Source organism: Aristolochia californica, unplaced genomic scaffold (genome assembly GCF_029961685.1).
Source record: "Aristolochia californica isolate CCGP_79_NKW_82.1479 unplaced genomic scaffold, dmAriCali1.0.hap1 SCAF_3, whole genome shotgun sequence".
In the NCBI taxonomy this organism is placed as follows: domain Eukaryota; kingdom Viridiplantae; phylum Streptophyta; class Magnoliopsida; order Piperales; family Aristolochiaceae; genus Aristolochia; species Aristolochia californica.
Window position 1 is genome coordinate 2,156,800 of NW_027181992.1, and position 13,193 is coordinate 2,169,992.

The 13,193-nt window shown below is 39.6% G+C and overlaps 2 protein-coding genes across 3 annotated transcripts; both read left to right on the plus strand.

Annotated features, from left to right (window-relative positions):
• Nucleotides 1–466: 466 nt before the first annotated feature.
• LOC137959186 (probable phosphoribosylformylglycinamidine synthase, chloroplastic/mitochondrial) lies at nt 467–6,232 on the plus strand. Of its 2 annotated transcripts, none has more exons than XM_068806544.1 (3): nt 467–657; nt 1,109–1,201; nt 1,764–6,232. In XM_068806544.1, the coding sequence occupies exon 3, from the start codon at nt 1,773–1,775 to the stop codon at nt 6,012–6,014; it is 4,242 nt and encodes a 1,413-aa protein (XP_068662645.1). In that variant the 5' UTR covers nt 467–657; nt 1,109–1,201; nt 1,764–1,772; the 3' UTR covers nt 6,015–6,232. The 2 variants fall into 2 exon arrangements, with proteins under 2 accessions (XP_068662645.1, XP_068662646.1); XM_068806545.1 differs by having other exon boundaries at nt 1,769–6,232.
• A 1,300-nt stretch (nt 6,233–7,532) lies between these two features.
• On the plus strand, nt 7,533–13,140 carry LOC137960108 (uncharacterized). Its single transcript, XM_068807594.1, has 13 exons — nt 7,533–7,776; nt 8,533–8,644; nt 9,067–9,179; nt 9,328–9,450; nt 9,531–9,703; nt 9,909–9,984; nt 10,618–10,704; nt 11,131–11,211; nt 11,325–11,357; nt 12,078–12,131; nt 12,216–12,257; nt 12,417–12,495; nt 12,763–13,140. Exons 1-13 carry the CDS (start codon nt 7,588–7,590, stop codon nt 12,918–12,920), a joined length of 1,320 nt encoding a protein of 439 aa, XP_068663695.1. The 5' UTR covers nt 7,533–7,587; the 3' UTR covers nt 12,921–13,140.
• Nucleotides 13,141–13,193: the final 53 nt, after the last annotated feature.

A 13,193-nucleotide genomic window follows, 5' to 3' on the forward strand; every position in this document is an offset into this window, starting at 1 on the left:
TAAAAGAAAGAATCTGGGAAAAGCCATCGACTTTCCATAAACCCTTGGGTATAAAATCGACGAGGCGCGGATTTTCTCGTCTTCAACCTTCGAAATTCTAGGAAAGATGAATTATTAAAGAAAGAACCAGGTTCAATTTTTGGTAAACCCGACCTCGACCCTACAGGTTACCAAAAGTATACAGGTTAAAGAAAAATTATAGGAAACCAGATTTGAAACGATAATTATAAAATAGTCCCTGTAATTTGGGATGCTAACTTGATAAGTAATTGTATAATTTTCTAAAATCACAAAATAGCTCCTATTCCAGGAAATTTATAGTAACATTCATTTTTCCTGAATTAATAAAAGAAAGAAGCTTGGGAAAAGCCATCCCATCGACAGCCGTCGACTTTCCATGAACGGTAACATTGGGTATAAAATCGACGAGGAGCGGATTTTGTCGTCTTCAACCTCCGAAATTCTAACCTAGGTCCAGAGTGTACTCCTGACCAACCATCCATCAAAGTGAAATTTTAGCAACACAACTTGCTGAAATCTATGGGAAATCCAAGAACAGTGGATTTGGACTAACTTCAGTAAAAAAAGTAAGCATCTTGGTCGGGAAGGGCGATCGGGAGAGAACAAAGAGAAGTTTTCAGCTTTCTGTCAAGACAGGTATATTCTATACCTTTCTCTTCTTTCTTTCTTGTTCTCATCCTCTTCTTCCCATTTTCCTCTTTTCCTTTTCTTTCTTCATTTCAAAACCTATAGCCGAAGCTGAACCCATCTTCTTTTTTTCTTGTTCTCTCTTATTCCTTTTCTTCTTTTTTTGTTTTTTAATCAAAAGGTTTTAGGGTACTTCAACAGTAAGATTCCAACAATACTTATTGTGCTCCGAGGGGCGTGCTTGTTTTGTTTCTACGTATTGATTATTTTTAGTTGAATAGGCAGATTATCTTTAAACTGCTCATTTTGAAGGTTGTTCTGCATTTCTGGAAAATCAAAGCGCCGAGATTGCAGTTGTTAAGTAGACGTCGAGTGTGAGATAAACAGTGGATAAAACTGTCCTTTCAGATGCATGTTTGTTTTTCTTTTTTGTATTAATTACTTTCAGTTGAATTGGCAGATATCTGAAAACTTCTCACTTTGAAGTTTGTCCTGCATTGCTGGAAGATCAAAGCAGCGAGACCACACTTTTTAAGTAGACATCGAGAGCGAGGTAAATAGTGGCTAAAAATCTCTTTTTAGACTTTAAAACTGATTCTGTCTTCCAAACTAATGCACCAACGTCTCAGTTGCCGTTTGGATAGTTTTCCTACAAAAGTCTAAAACACGGAGTTTTGTGTGGACTGAGGATGATGCTTATTATTGTTTCGTTCATGTGTAGTCAGTCAGTTGTAACTGGTCAACTTTGCACTTTCAACCTGTGGGATAAACGGAAAACTAGCAAATCTGCACTTCACTCACCTCTTAGGTTCTGTTAGTGTAGTCACAGAGTTGGAATGGAAATTAAAATATCCAGAAAAAGTGACCAGAATGGAATGTTGATGTAGAATTCGCTTCACCTTGACAAATGAATATCCCTGTTTCATCAATAAAGATTGAAAGTGGCATTCCACAAAGGGAGGTGGAATTTCTCTTTCCACAGGGGGGATGGGATTTGTTGCCACTCTCAATCACAAATTTTCTATAATTTTTATTTTATTGATTTGTATCTAATGGTGAAATTGAATACCTCCTTTTAGTTTTAACAATCTAAACATGCTTATTTGTTTCATCAGTGCAGATAAATGGCCACAATATACGGTGAAGTTGTGGCACCCAAATCCTTACTGGGATCACAGCAAAATCTGTTGTTAAACCAAATTTATCACAAACAAAAGCAGGGAACCCTTCATCGACGCTTCATCAGTCGGCAATGTTTTCCTTCTTATATGTCTCATCGATTGATTTCTTTGAGGAGCTCTCTTGCATTGAAGATGAGAGCTGTTGTCTCAAAAGATGTTGCCAGTGACACTGAGGAATCAAGGGCATTTGATGAGAGGCCTCCGGAGATTATACATTTTTTTCGAGTCCCACTAATTCAAAAGAGCGCAACAGAGGAACTTCTTAGGCTGGCCCAGAGGAAGATTACCAGACACATCATGGGCTTAAAAACAGAGCAATGTTTTAATGTTGGTTTAAACACTGCCATTTCAAGTGGGAAACTAGATATTCTTAAGTGGCTTCTTGGAGAAACATATGAACCACAGAGTTTACAGAATGATAGTTTTCTTGATAAAGAGGAGCCTGAGGGAACTAACATTGTATTGATCGAGGTGGGTCCACGTCTATCTTTCACAACAGCATGGTCAGCTAACGCTGTTTCAATCTGCCAATCTTGCACTTTGGCTGAGGTGACTCGGATGGAGAGGTCAAGGAGGTATTTATTGCATGTAAAGCCTGGAAGTGGGTTGTCAGAGGAAACTCTCATTAGTCAGTTTGCAGCTTTGGTGCATGATCGGATGACTGAATGTGTTTATCCTGTGCGCCTTAGATCTTTTGAGACCAGTGCTGCTCCTGAATTAGTGAGCCATGTACCTGTTATGGAGAGAGGAAGGGAAGCTTTGGAAGAGATTAATGAGAGAATGGGTCTGGCATTTGACGAACAGGATTTACTGTACTATACACAGTTGTTCAGGGATGAGATTAAGCGGAACCCTACAACTGTGGAACTCTTTGATATAGCTCAGTCAAACAGTGAGCACAGTAGACATTGGTTTTTTAATGGTAAGCTGACAATTGATGGACAGCCAATGCCACAAACTCTTATGCAAATTGTCAAGAGTACATTGAAGGCAAATCCAAACAACTCTGTGATTGGGTTCAAGGATAATTCAAGTGCTATAAAAGGTTTTCCAGTAAGTTCACTGCGTCCATTGTCACCTGGTTCATCATGCCCCTTGTCTCCTATTAATCGTGACTATGATATTCTATTCACAGCAGAGACTCACAATTTCCCTTGTGCCGTGGCACCCTATCCTGGAGCTGAAACAGGTGCAGGTGGTCGGATCAGGGATACTCATGCAACAGGTCGAGGTTCTTTTGTAGTTGCTTCAACTGCTGGTTATTGTGTTGGAAACCTGCAGATTGAAGGCTCTTATGCTCCATGGGAAGATCAATCTTTCTCATACCCCTCTAATTTGGCTTCTCCATTGCAAATCTTGATTGATGCTAGTAATGGTGCTTCAGATTATGGAAATAAATTTGGAGAGCCCTTGATTCAGGGGTTCACAAGAACATTTGGAATGAGGCTACCGAGTGGGGAGAGGCGTGAATGGTTGAAGCCCATTATGTTTAGTGGGGGTATTGGGCAAATTGATCATGCCCATATAGTGAAGGGAGAGCCAGAGATTGGGATGCTTGTTGTGAAGATTGGTGGTCCTGCATATCGTATTGGAATGGGAGGTGGGGCTGCATCAAGCATGGTGAGTGGACAGAATGATGCAGAACTTGACTTCAATGCTGTCCAGCGTGGAGATGCTGAGATGGCACAGAAATTGTATCGTGTTGTTCGTACTTGTGTTGAAATGGGAGAAAGGAACCCCATCGTCAGTATTCATGATCAAGGTGCTGGTGGGAATTGTAATGTTGTAAAGGAAATTATTCACCCAAAGGGTGCGGAAATTGATATCCGGAAAATAGTAGTTGGTGACCACACGATGTCAGTCTTAGAGATATGGGGTGCTGAGTACCAAGAACAAGACGCGATCTTGGTGAAGCCAGAGAGTCACAGCTTACTGACCTCAATTTGTGAGCGAGAAAGGGTTTCTTTGGCTGTACTTGGAAGTATAAGTGGTGATGGTCGAGTTGTACTGATAGACAGTTGGGATATTGAAGATTGCCGATCTAGTGGACTCCCTCCTCCCTCTCCTGTTGTTGATCTTGAGCTAGAAAAGGTTCTTGGAGACATGCCTCAAAAGTGCTTTGAATTTAAGCGGATGGTTCATGATCGAGAGCCACTTGACATTGCCCCTAGTGTCACAATTTTTGACTGTCTCAAAAGGGTTTTGAGGCTTCCTTCCGTCTGTTCAAAACGATTCTTGACAACAAAGGTGGATAGATGTGTAACAGGCCTTGTGGCACAGCAGCAGACAGTTGGGCCCTTGCAACTTCCTCTTGCTGATGTTGCTGTGATTGCACAAACTTATAGTGATCTCACTGGAGGTGCTTGTGCAATTGGTGAGCAACCCGTTAAAGGATTATTGAATCCAAAAGCCATGGCAAGATTGGCTGTTGGGGAAGCTCTTACAAATCTTGTTTGGGCTAATATCACTTCCCTTGGGGATGTTAAAGCAAGTGGAAATTGGATGTATGCAGCCAAGCTTGATGGGGAGGGGGCTGACATGTATGATGCGGCAATTGCTCTTTCAGCTGCCATGATTGAACTGGGCATCGCTATAGATGGTGGAAAAGATAGTCTTTCTATGGCAGCCCATGCTTCAAGAGAGGTTGTTAAGGCCCCTGGGAATCTTGTCATCAGTGTGTATGCTACTTGCTCCGATATCACGAAAACTGTGACTCCTGATTTGAAACTTGGGAATGATGGGGTTCTTTTGCATATAGATTTAGCCAGAGGTCAACGGAGGTTGGGTGGTTCAGCCCTTGCACAAGCTTTTGATCAAATAAGTAATGATTGCCCGGATCTGGAAGATGTTTCATACCTCAAAATGGTGTTTGAGGCCGTTCAAGATCTTATTTCAGGTGGGCTCATCTCTGCGGGTCATGACATCAGTGACGGTGGGATTATTGTTTGTGCTCTGGAGATGGCATTTGCTGGAAACTGTGGTGTGCAGTTGGACTTGGAGTCACGAGGTAAGAGCCTTTTCCAAACTCTTTTTGCTGAGGAGCTTGGTCTTGTGTTTGAAGTGAGCAAGAAAAATCTTGACACAGTCAGAGAAAAACTTCTTAGAGCTCATGTTTCCTCAGAGGTCATTGGGCATGTGACAGCAGGCCCTACAGTAGATTTGTGTGTTGATGGAGTCTGTCATTTGAAAGAGGAAACATCCTTTCTTAGAGATATGTGGGAGGAGACCAGTTTTCAGCTTGAGAGCTTGCAAAGACTCGCTTCTTGTGTTGAACTTGAGAAGGAGGGACTGAAAGCTAGACGTGCTCCTTCATGGACTTTGTCATATACTCCTGAACTCACCAGTGACAAGTTTATGAGTCTGATTAGAAAACCAAAAGTTGCTGTAATTCGTGAAGAAGGGAGCAATGGTGACCGTGAGATGTCAGCAGCTTTTCATGCAGCTGGTTTTGAGCCTTGGGACGTTGCAATGTCTGATCTATTGAATGGCTCTGCCTCCCTCTCTGATTATCGGGGAATTGTGTTTGTTGGAGGTTTTAGCTATGCAGATGTGTTAGATTCAGCAAAAGGTTGGTCGGCTTCAATAAGATTCAATCAGCCACTTTTGACCCAATTCCAAGAATTCTATGACCGGCCCGACACGTTCAGTCTTGGGGTTTGTAATGGCTGTCAGCTTATGGCACTGCTTGGATGGGTTCCGGGGGGGCAAGTTGGTGGTGTCTTTGGTGATGGTGGGGACATCTCGCAACCAAGATTTGTTCATAATGAATCTGGTCGGTTTGAGTGTCGATTTACTAGTGTGAAGATAGGGGACTCCCCAGCAATCATGTTTAAAGGCATGGAAGGAAGCACTTTAGGAGTTTGGGCTGCTCATGGGGAGGGTAGAGCCTACTTCCCTAATGAAGGTGTTCTTGACAGAGTTCTGCAGTACAACTTGGCTCCATTGAGGTATGCTGATGATGGTGGTAGTGTGACAGAGGTTTATCCATTTAATCCCAATGGTTCGCCACTGGGTGTCGCAGCCCTTTGTTCACCAGATGGGAGGCATCTTGCTTTGATGCCACATCCTGAGCGCTGTTTTATGATGTGGCAATTCCCATGGTACCCGAAGGAATGGGTATTTGATAAGAAGGGGCCTAGTCCGTGGTTGAGGATGTTCCAGAATGCACGAGAATGGTGTTCTTGAATTGAAGCAGAGGCAAAACAGTGAAAAAGAGTTCCTTTAACCACCTTTGATATACAGTAATGTAGTTGCTGGTCCTTCCTCACCTTAGGACCTGGAATGTTATCCTTGTTGTTTGCTGGCTCCTTTTTATACCTGAATCTTCGCCTATCATGGTGGGGCAAGATTCATTTCTTGTACTCTTGTTTTACAATTAATAAATCTTTCTCATAAGAAATTGAAAAGAAAAAAAGTCATGATGGGAAGGTGAAGCAAATCTAAAACAAAAATGAGGCAACCAAATACAAGCTATCCCATGAGGTGAACAATTGTCTCAGCTCAAGATAAAATATTGGCAAGTCATCAATGACGGCAGATTAGGAAAAGCACTTCATAACTTTACTGGGCCGCTGAGTGACTGATCGAGATGACTGCTCCAAATATTAAATTTGCATTAAAGCCAGCTTCTTAAATTGTTTGTCGTTTAATTACTTCGTGTTAAAAACAGAAAGTCACAAAGAGACGATGCCAGGACAGTGTCGGGAAATCCACGTAAATCCCTGATCGTTGCCCACGCGATGTCCTCTGTTCTCCGGCATGGGAGAGAATCCACCGTCAATGTAACAACAACAGCTTTATTCCTCGGTCATTCGTCCTCGATTCTCTTCTTCTGAAGTTTGATCTGGGCCATCCAGCCACCCCCACCCAGACCCAGCTCGTCTTGCCAAAGTAAAACCCGGACCAGAAAGTAGACAGTACGGAAGGGCGTTTCCGTCATTTCATGTATAAGCACTATAAAGGCTATAATATACTACCTTCCAAATCCCAAGTCCCTCACAACCGTGACTGCCGCGACGGCCACGACGACGACCATAACCAACAAGTTTTAGAAGTTGAGCTGGCAACAGTGGGCCCACTTGACCTGCTTTCTGCCACGTCAGTCCACTAAGCCGCTTCCGGCTCAAGCCAAGTTCATAGAGAGTATGGCTTATAATTTTTTTTATATTTTATAGGATTCCATTTTCGTTTCAATAATATTTTTTTTTACCACTAGAATACCGCAGCTCCCTTTAATTAAAATTATTTAAATAACTGGAAATATTTTATAAAACATGATTTAATCTACTTGTGTTTGACTTATTCTATTTAAGGTTACATAAATTATTCAAAATATTTAAAAACCATATTTTAAATTAATATAGGTTTTTAGGTGAATTTGGTATTATTTATGTATTTTTTATTGATAACAATAATATAGTCTCACTATATCATACTATTTACAGGAATGCCACAAGCCAGCCGGCTCGCTCTTCTTTTAGCCGAGAGGTTGGCGATCGGCATGGGTGAGCCACGTCGGATGGGTGAGCTTGACACCCGACCGGAGTTTTTAATCGAAGCAAAAGCGACCGTTATCTCGCACGAGCCCTGCACAGCCGGGCACGAGCCTCACCCACGTGAGTGTTTGGACCACACGCGCTCCAGCGCCACCCCCTCCCCTATAACTTCACCCGGTTCCGTCTCCACCGAAGCCTGGTCCTGGCACGTTTCTTCTTCCCGGTTATCTTCACAGTATACTTATCTGAAGAGAGACCCGAAAATGGAGGTGAATTGTTTGAGACCTTTCGCAACTCTGGCTCCACTGGTTCACCTGCTTATCCCCCTCTGTGTTCATTGGGTAGCAGAGGAAATGACAGTTTCCGTCCTCGTGGATGTCACCACTGACGCTCTCTGCCCAGGAAAATCGACCTGTTCTGAAGCCATCTATCTTACTGGGATGCAACAGACGGTAATTTGATGGGCTTGTGGATTTCTTTGAGCTATTCTTAATATGTCGGAGTGATCTTGCCTCTTGGGGTTATGTTTTGGACGTGATCATATGAGCCAGGGATAGTAAGTTTGAAGCGTGATAATTACGGGAAAATTTAGCTGGAAGGTTTGAAATGGTGATTTGCAGTTTATGGATTTTAGATCGTAATATTCAGATATCTCTGATCTTAAATTTGTTTTCAGCTGAGTAGAAATAGGATGTCTGTGGCCCTATATAGGGATGAAGTTATTTGCGTCGTTAGTAAGATTATTATTAAGACTGTCTAGAAGCTAGTACTTTGATTATGAGCAAAAGAGTTGTACAAAGCTCTCATTTTTTCAGATGATTTCCTTTTTGTTAATGCGTTTCAGATATTGTTGGGTTGACTCCAACATTACTGGAATATTGGTTCAATTAAATATAGTTCCATGGCCTCAGTAAGTGGATTTGATTGAAAGCTGAAATTTGATTCTGCAAGATCAACACTTATGATGCAGTCCAACATATTGTGATACTCTTGCTGGTTACAGTGGATGTAGCTTGTTGTTTGACCTATATCATTTCTATTATGAGAACGGTTTATTAAGTCATTTGCATTTCTTTCTTTTCTATTCTATGAGCTATCTCAACTAGGTTATGCAAGTTGTGAACATATTTTTTCTAGTGAAGATACTTAAACTTTGATGTTTTCCAACTGTATGTTCCTACGGGCTCAAGCATATTGTTTTATTGTAGATTGTAGGTGTTTTCAAGATGTTTATGCTACCTGTTCTGGGTCAGCTGGCAGATGAGTATGGGCGTAAACCACTGCTTCTTGTTACACTCTCCACAACTATATTTCCCTTTGGTACGAGTCTCTCATAAAAGAGTATAGTGATTCACTTTAACTATCAAAAAATGATAATAATTTTTCATTGTTCTGTTACTTGCATGATCGCTGTTGTGGTGCGGCTTATGTAATTATTTTTAGTTGTCAGCATATTATAAGTTGAAAATACAGTAATTATGGTTATGCTCATAAATATAGTTATGCAATTTTCATTATCATAACAGGATCTTTGTCCCAAAATGTGGCTGTGGCTACATGAGTCCTCTATTTTGGGGATATAAGTGACTAATTGTATGGCTAAATTGGTTTCGTCTAACTATTTCTTCATCAATTGTCCATGTCATTTCGGCTTTTCTATTTCTTGTGGACATCGGCCAGCATGTTCAGATGTTAATGGATTTTGGTTCATGTACTAAATTCACACTGTTGTTTTCTTTCAGCTCTGCTTGCATGGGATGATACAAGAGAATTTGTTTATGCGTACTATGTCCTCCGTACAATTTCCTATATCATTAGTCAGGGAAGCATATTTTGCATATCAGTTGCTTATGCGGTATGAGCCTTTTTTTTTTTATCAGTTTTACATCTGAATAAATATCTCATTGATTTGTGTAATTAACCAGACAATAACATAGTATATTACCCTTAACTGTTTAAGAGTAGTTGTGTCACAATATGAAACTTTCTCGTTCTTCTTTTAGGCAGATGTGATTGAAAGCAGCAAGAGGGCTGCAGCATTTGGGTGCATTACAGGACTATTCTCAGCTTCACATGTTGTAGGAAATGCTCTTGCACGTTTTCTTCCAAAAAGTTACATCTTTGAGGCAAGATACATCTATATTTATAGTACTACAGTGCATCCTTTTAGTTTTGACTCTACAATAAGTCCTTTCTCTCTCTACAGATTTCTATATTTCTGCTCCTCTTCAGTGTAATATACCTGAAAATATTTCTGGTAGAGACTGTTACAGAAAGTCCAAAAACAGATCAACATAAACCTTTTTGGTCTATGGTGATTGGGATTCTCCGGAATCGCTACAACTCAATGAAAGACACTGTAACTATAGTTAAACACAGGTAACTACTAATTCAAACTTGTTTGTTGCTATCTTCACTTATCTATAATAACTACTTCTAAAATTTTCTTTATAATTCTTATTGCTTAGGTGTATTTTTGGTTAGCATCACCAATAGTTTCAATTAATTTATGCCATTGGACTATATACCAGAGTTTATGTGAAACCCATTGCCTAACTCAACAAACATAATTTTTTTTCTTCAGTGAGATGCTTAGACGCATTGCTCTTGTTTCCTTCTTCTATGAGTTAGGGATGTCAGGGATCACAAGCGTCTTGCTGGTATGTTCTCTTTCCCTCAAGTCAAAATCCACTTTTGATGCCAATATGAAATAAATTCAGGTCATTCCTTGTCAAGGAGAGGTTGCTTCAGGGGCTGTTTCGTGCCGTAAAGAATTGAAATTTCTCTTTATATGAAACCTGCATGACTGAGTTGGAGCTGACTTAACTGAAGCTTCTCTGATTGACATGTCATATGCAATAAAAACTTTTTTTTTTTTTAGGGAAAGGTGTAAAAAAAACTTCACTGAAATTTTTACAAAGATCTGCTCTACAAAGAAAATATTTCTTTTGATCAACAAGTAATTGGAATTATTTTGCCAATTTTGTCCTGTCACCACATCTTTAAACTATGAAGCCTCTGCTTTCTCAAAATCTGTTATGAGTGTTATAGTATTGGATTTTCTTTATCTCTTCTGTTATTTACATTTTCATGGCTCACCGAATTTATAGATTTTCCAGATCGCTAGTTATCAAGTTTGACTTTTCTAGAGCTGCCATCTATAAATGTTTAGTTGTCAACAGTGAAGTTCCAGAGTTTTGACATTTTCACCTGCTCTCTCTACAGTACTATCTGAAGTCAGCATTTGGTTTGTAGTTCCACAGTTTTGACATTTTCACCTGCTTTCTATACAGTATTATCTGAAGTCAGCATTTGGTTTCAACAAGAATCAATTTTCAGAGATCCTAATGATGGTTGGAATAGGGTCAATTTTCTCACAGGTAATAAATGTTTGTGCCATTTTGGAACTCTTTGGTGATCTCAAACATATATTGAGTCAATTAATCTTCTCAATTGACAGAGATTTTTTTTTATTAATTGACATACTTGAGAGAAATTTCTCTAGTTCTAGTTTGAGTTTCTTCAATACCCATCAGATTTTACTCTACTGCTCCTAGTATTTTCCATCTTCACATTTATGTGAACTCAAATATCTCTATATCACTTGGATTTGGTAGTCTTTCTTTTATGAACATGTGATTACTTATGAGCATGACGACATGTGGTGATTTTTTGCCTACTATCTTGTCATTCTTTTGATTTCAACGTGGAGGAAAAACATACTTTGAATTTATACATGAACTAAAATTTTGAAAGAAATATGGTTAGTTAATTTGTAGTCCTAATTTTCGAATTTAATGATTCAGATTTTGGTCCTTCCAATTATCAATCCATTGTTGGGTGAGAGGCTGGTACTCTGTATTGCCTTGATTGCCTCCATTGCTTATGTAAGTATTGGTACCTGACCAAAAACTTGATTACATTAGGCTGAGTCAATACGTTATATTCTAAGGCTTTACCTTTTGGTGAAGGAGTTTTCTTACATATGTTTTGCCTGCAGGGGGTATTCTATGGCTTAGCATGGGCACCCTGGGTATGTATCTCTTCCTTTCATCCTAGTTGCTTCCTTCCAATTTTTAGGAACCAAATGAGTACTGTAAAATTATGAGGGGTCCTGTAATGGAGGTTTATAACAATGAACAAAAGAGGAGCAGAACCATGCTCCAATCAGGCTCTAAGAACATATTTCCAAATGTCTATATGACATTCTGCATTCTATATGTTATCAAATAAGTTCTTGGTATGGTGTACCATTTTGAATGAAGCCATAAAATGTTGAAATCCTTTTATTTATCTGTCCATTTATTCCAGTTGTTTCCTTCCAATTTTTAGGAACCAAATGAGTAGACTGTAAATTATGGAGGGTCCAGTAATGGAGGTTTATAAAAATGAATGAAAAGGCAACAGAACCATGATCTAATGCAGGCTTCAAGAACATATTTCCAAATGTCCATATGATGTAGATGTGGCCCTTAAATTCCTAGTATTATCAAAATAAGTTCTTGACATAGTGTACGATCATGAATGAAGCAATATAATGTTGAAAGCCTGTTTATTTACACCAACCAAAAAAAAAAGGATTCTCAAACCACACTTTGTATAATCAGCATTTGGATTTCAGTTCTGAAAAAATGAAGGACTTCCATGAGGTCTGCTCACTTGTAGTTGCAGTTGTCATGTATTGAGCAAGTCTGGCTTTTCCAATCCATCTCCTGACAATATCTCTGTGTAACTAACCTTATCTGCATTGCAGGTTCCATACCTTAGTGCATCACTTGGTGTCATCTATGTCCTTGTAAAACCATCAGTAAGTTTATGAAACTTAATGCTTGTTCATCATATATATCAGTTGGGTCTATCTTTTTTTTCTTTGACATTTTCTATCATGCAGACCTATGCAGTTATCTCGAAAGCTACCAACCACACCAACCAGGTTAAAGTTCTTTATCCACTTCAAGTTTGATAGTCAACTTTTCTATGATTTTTTACTCTAAACTGGTCATCATTGTCCATCCTTCAGATACAAAATAGAAGTTTGATTGGATTTTGTTTCAGCTATCATTTTCTTGATGTTACACTATGGCCATTGCAGGGAAAAGCACAGGGATTAGTAGCTGGTGTTCAATCTATAGCAAGTTTAATATCACCACTTGCAATGAGTCCTTTAACTTGTGAGTTTTTAACCCGGAGGTTCCATATCAAACTGTATTTATGTTATATAAAATCATATTATTCAACTTTTTATCATGGCAAAGAGGAGTGATTAGATGGTGGCTATGGTTCTCGATCTAAGTAGAGGGATTCTCAGTGTAGATTTCAGTTCCTAAATAACGCCCATACACTAATCTAGTCACCAAGGAGCCAGCTCAAAAAACAGAGCTGGCTACCTCGTCTTGACATAAGACATGCGCCTTCTTACGTATATGGTTGTTTTGCAGCTCTTTTCTTGTCAAGCAATGCGCCTTTTGACTGCAAAGGGTTCAGCCTGCTATGCGCAACGGTTTCAATGGTGATATCACTGGGTCATGCTTGGCTGTTGAAGCCAGATCCACATGGTTCACAGGAAGAAGAAATGGAAGCTCCCCTCCTCTCATAGGAAGATATGGCTGCGCCCAAGAGCTCAGTTTTTAAGCAGCTTCTTTCAACTACCGTTTTGTAACATAGTAGTTACGATGATGTACGAGACTTTTGTAATTATAACATATAATCATCGTATTTCAATTTCTAGTGCTCAGACTTCGAACCAAGCCCACTATCAGGAGAAGACACTTGACAACAACAACGAAAATCAATGTTTGCCAGCCAAGCTAATTGATGTAACGACATTCGAGAAGTTTCAGGGTTCCATTTTGTCACGTTCACCATTTAT

Excerpts from the sequence above, each read along its gene's own strand:
- LOC137960108 (XM_068807594.1), top strand. The coding sequence starts at position 7,588 with ATGGAGGTGAATTGTTTGAGACCTTTCGCAACTCTGGCTCCACTGGTT. Across the intron at positions 9,451-9,530 it reads CAAAAAGTTACATCTTTGAG|ATTTCTATATTTCTGCTCCT; the intron begins GCAAGATACATC and ends CTCTCTCTACAG. Across the intron at positions 12,496-12,762 it reads TGCAATGAGTCCTTTAACTT|CTCTTTTCTTGTCAAGCAAT; the intron begins GTGAGTTTTTAA and ends GTTGTTTTGCAG.
- LOC137959186 (XM_068806544.1), top strand. The coding sequence starts at position 1,773 with ATGGCCACAATATACGGTGAAGTTGTGGCACCCAAATCCTTACTGGGA.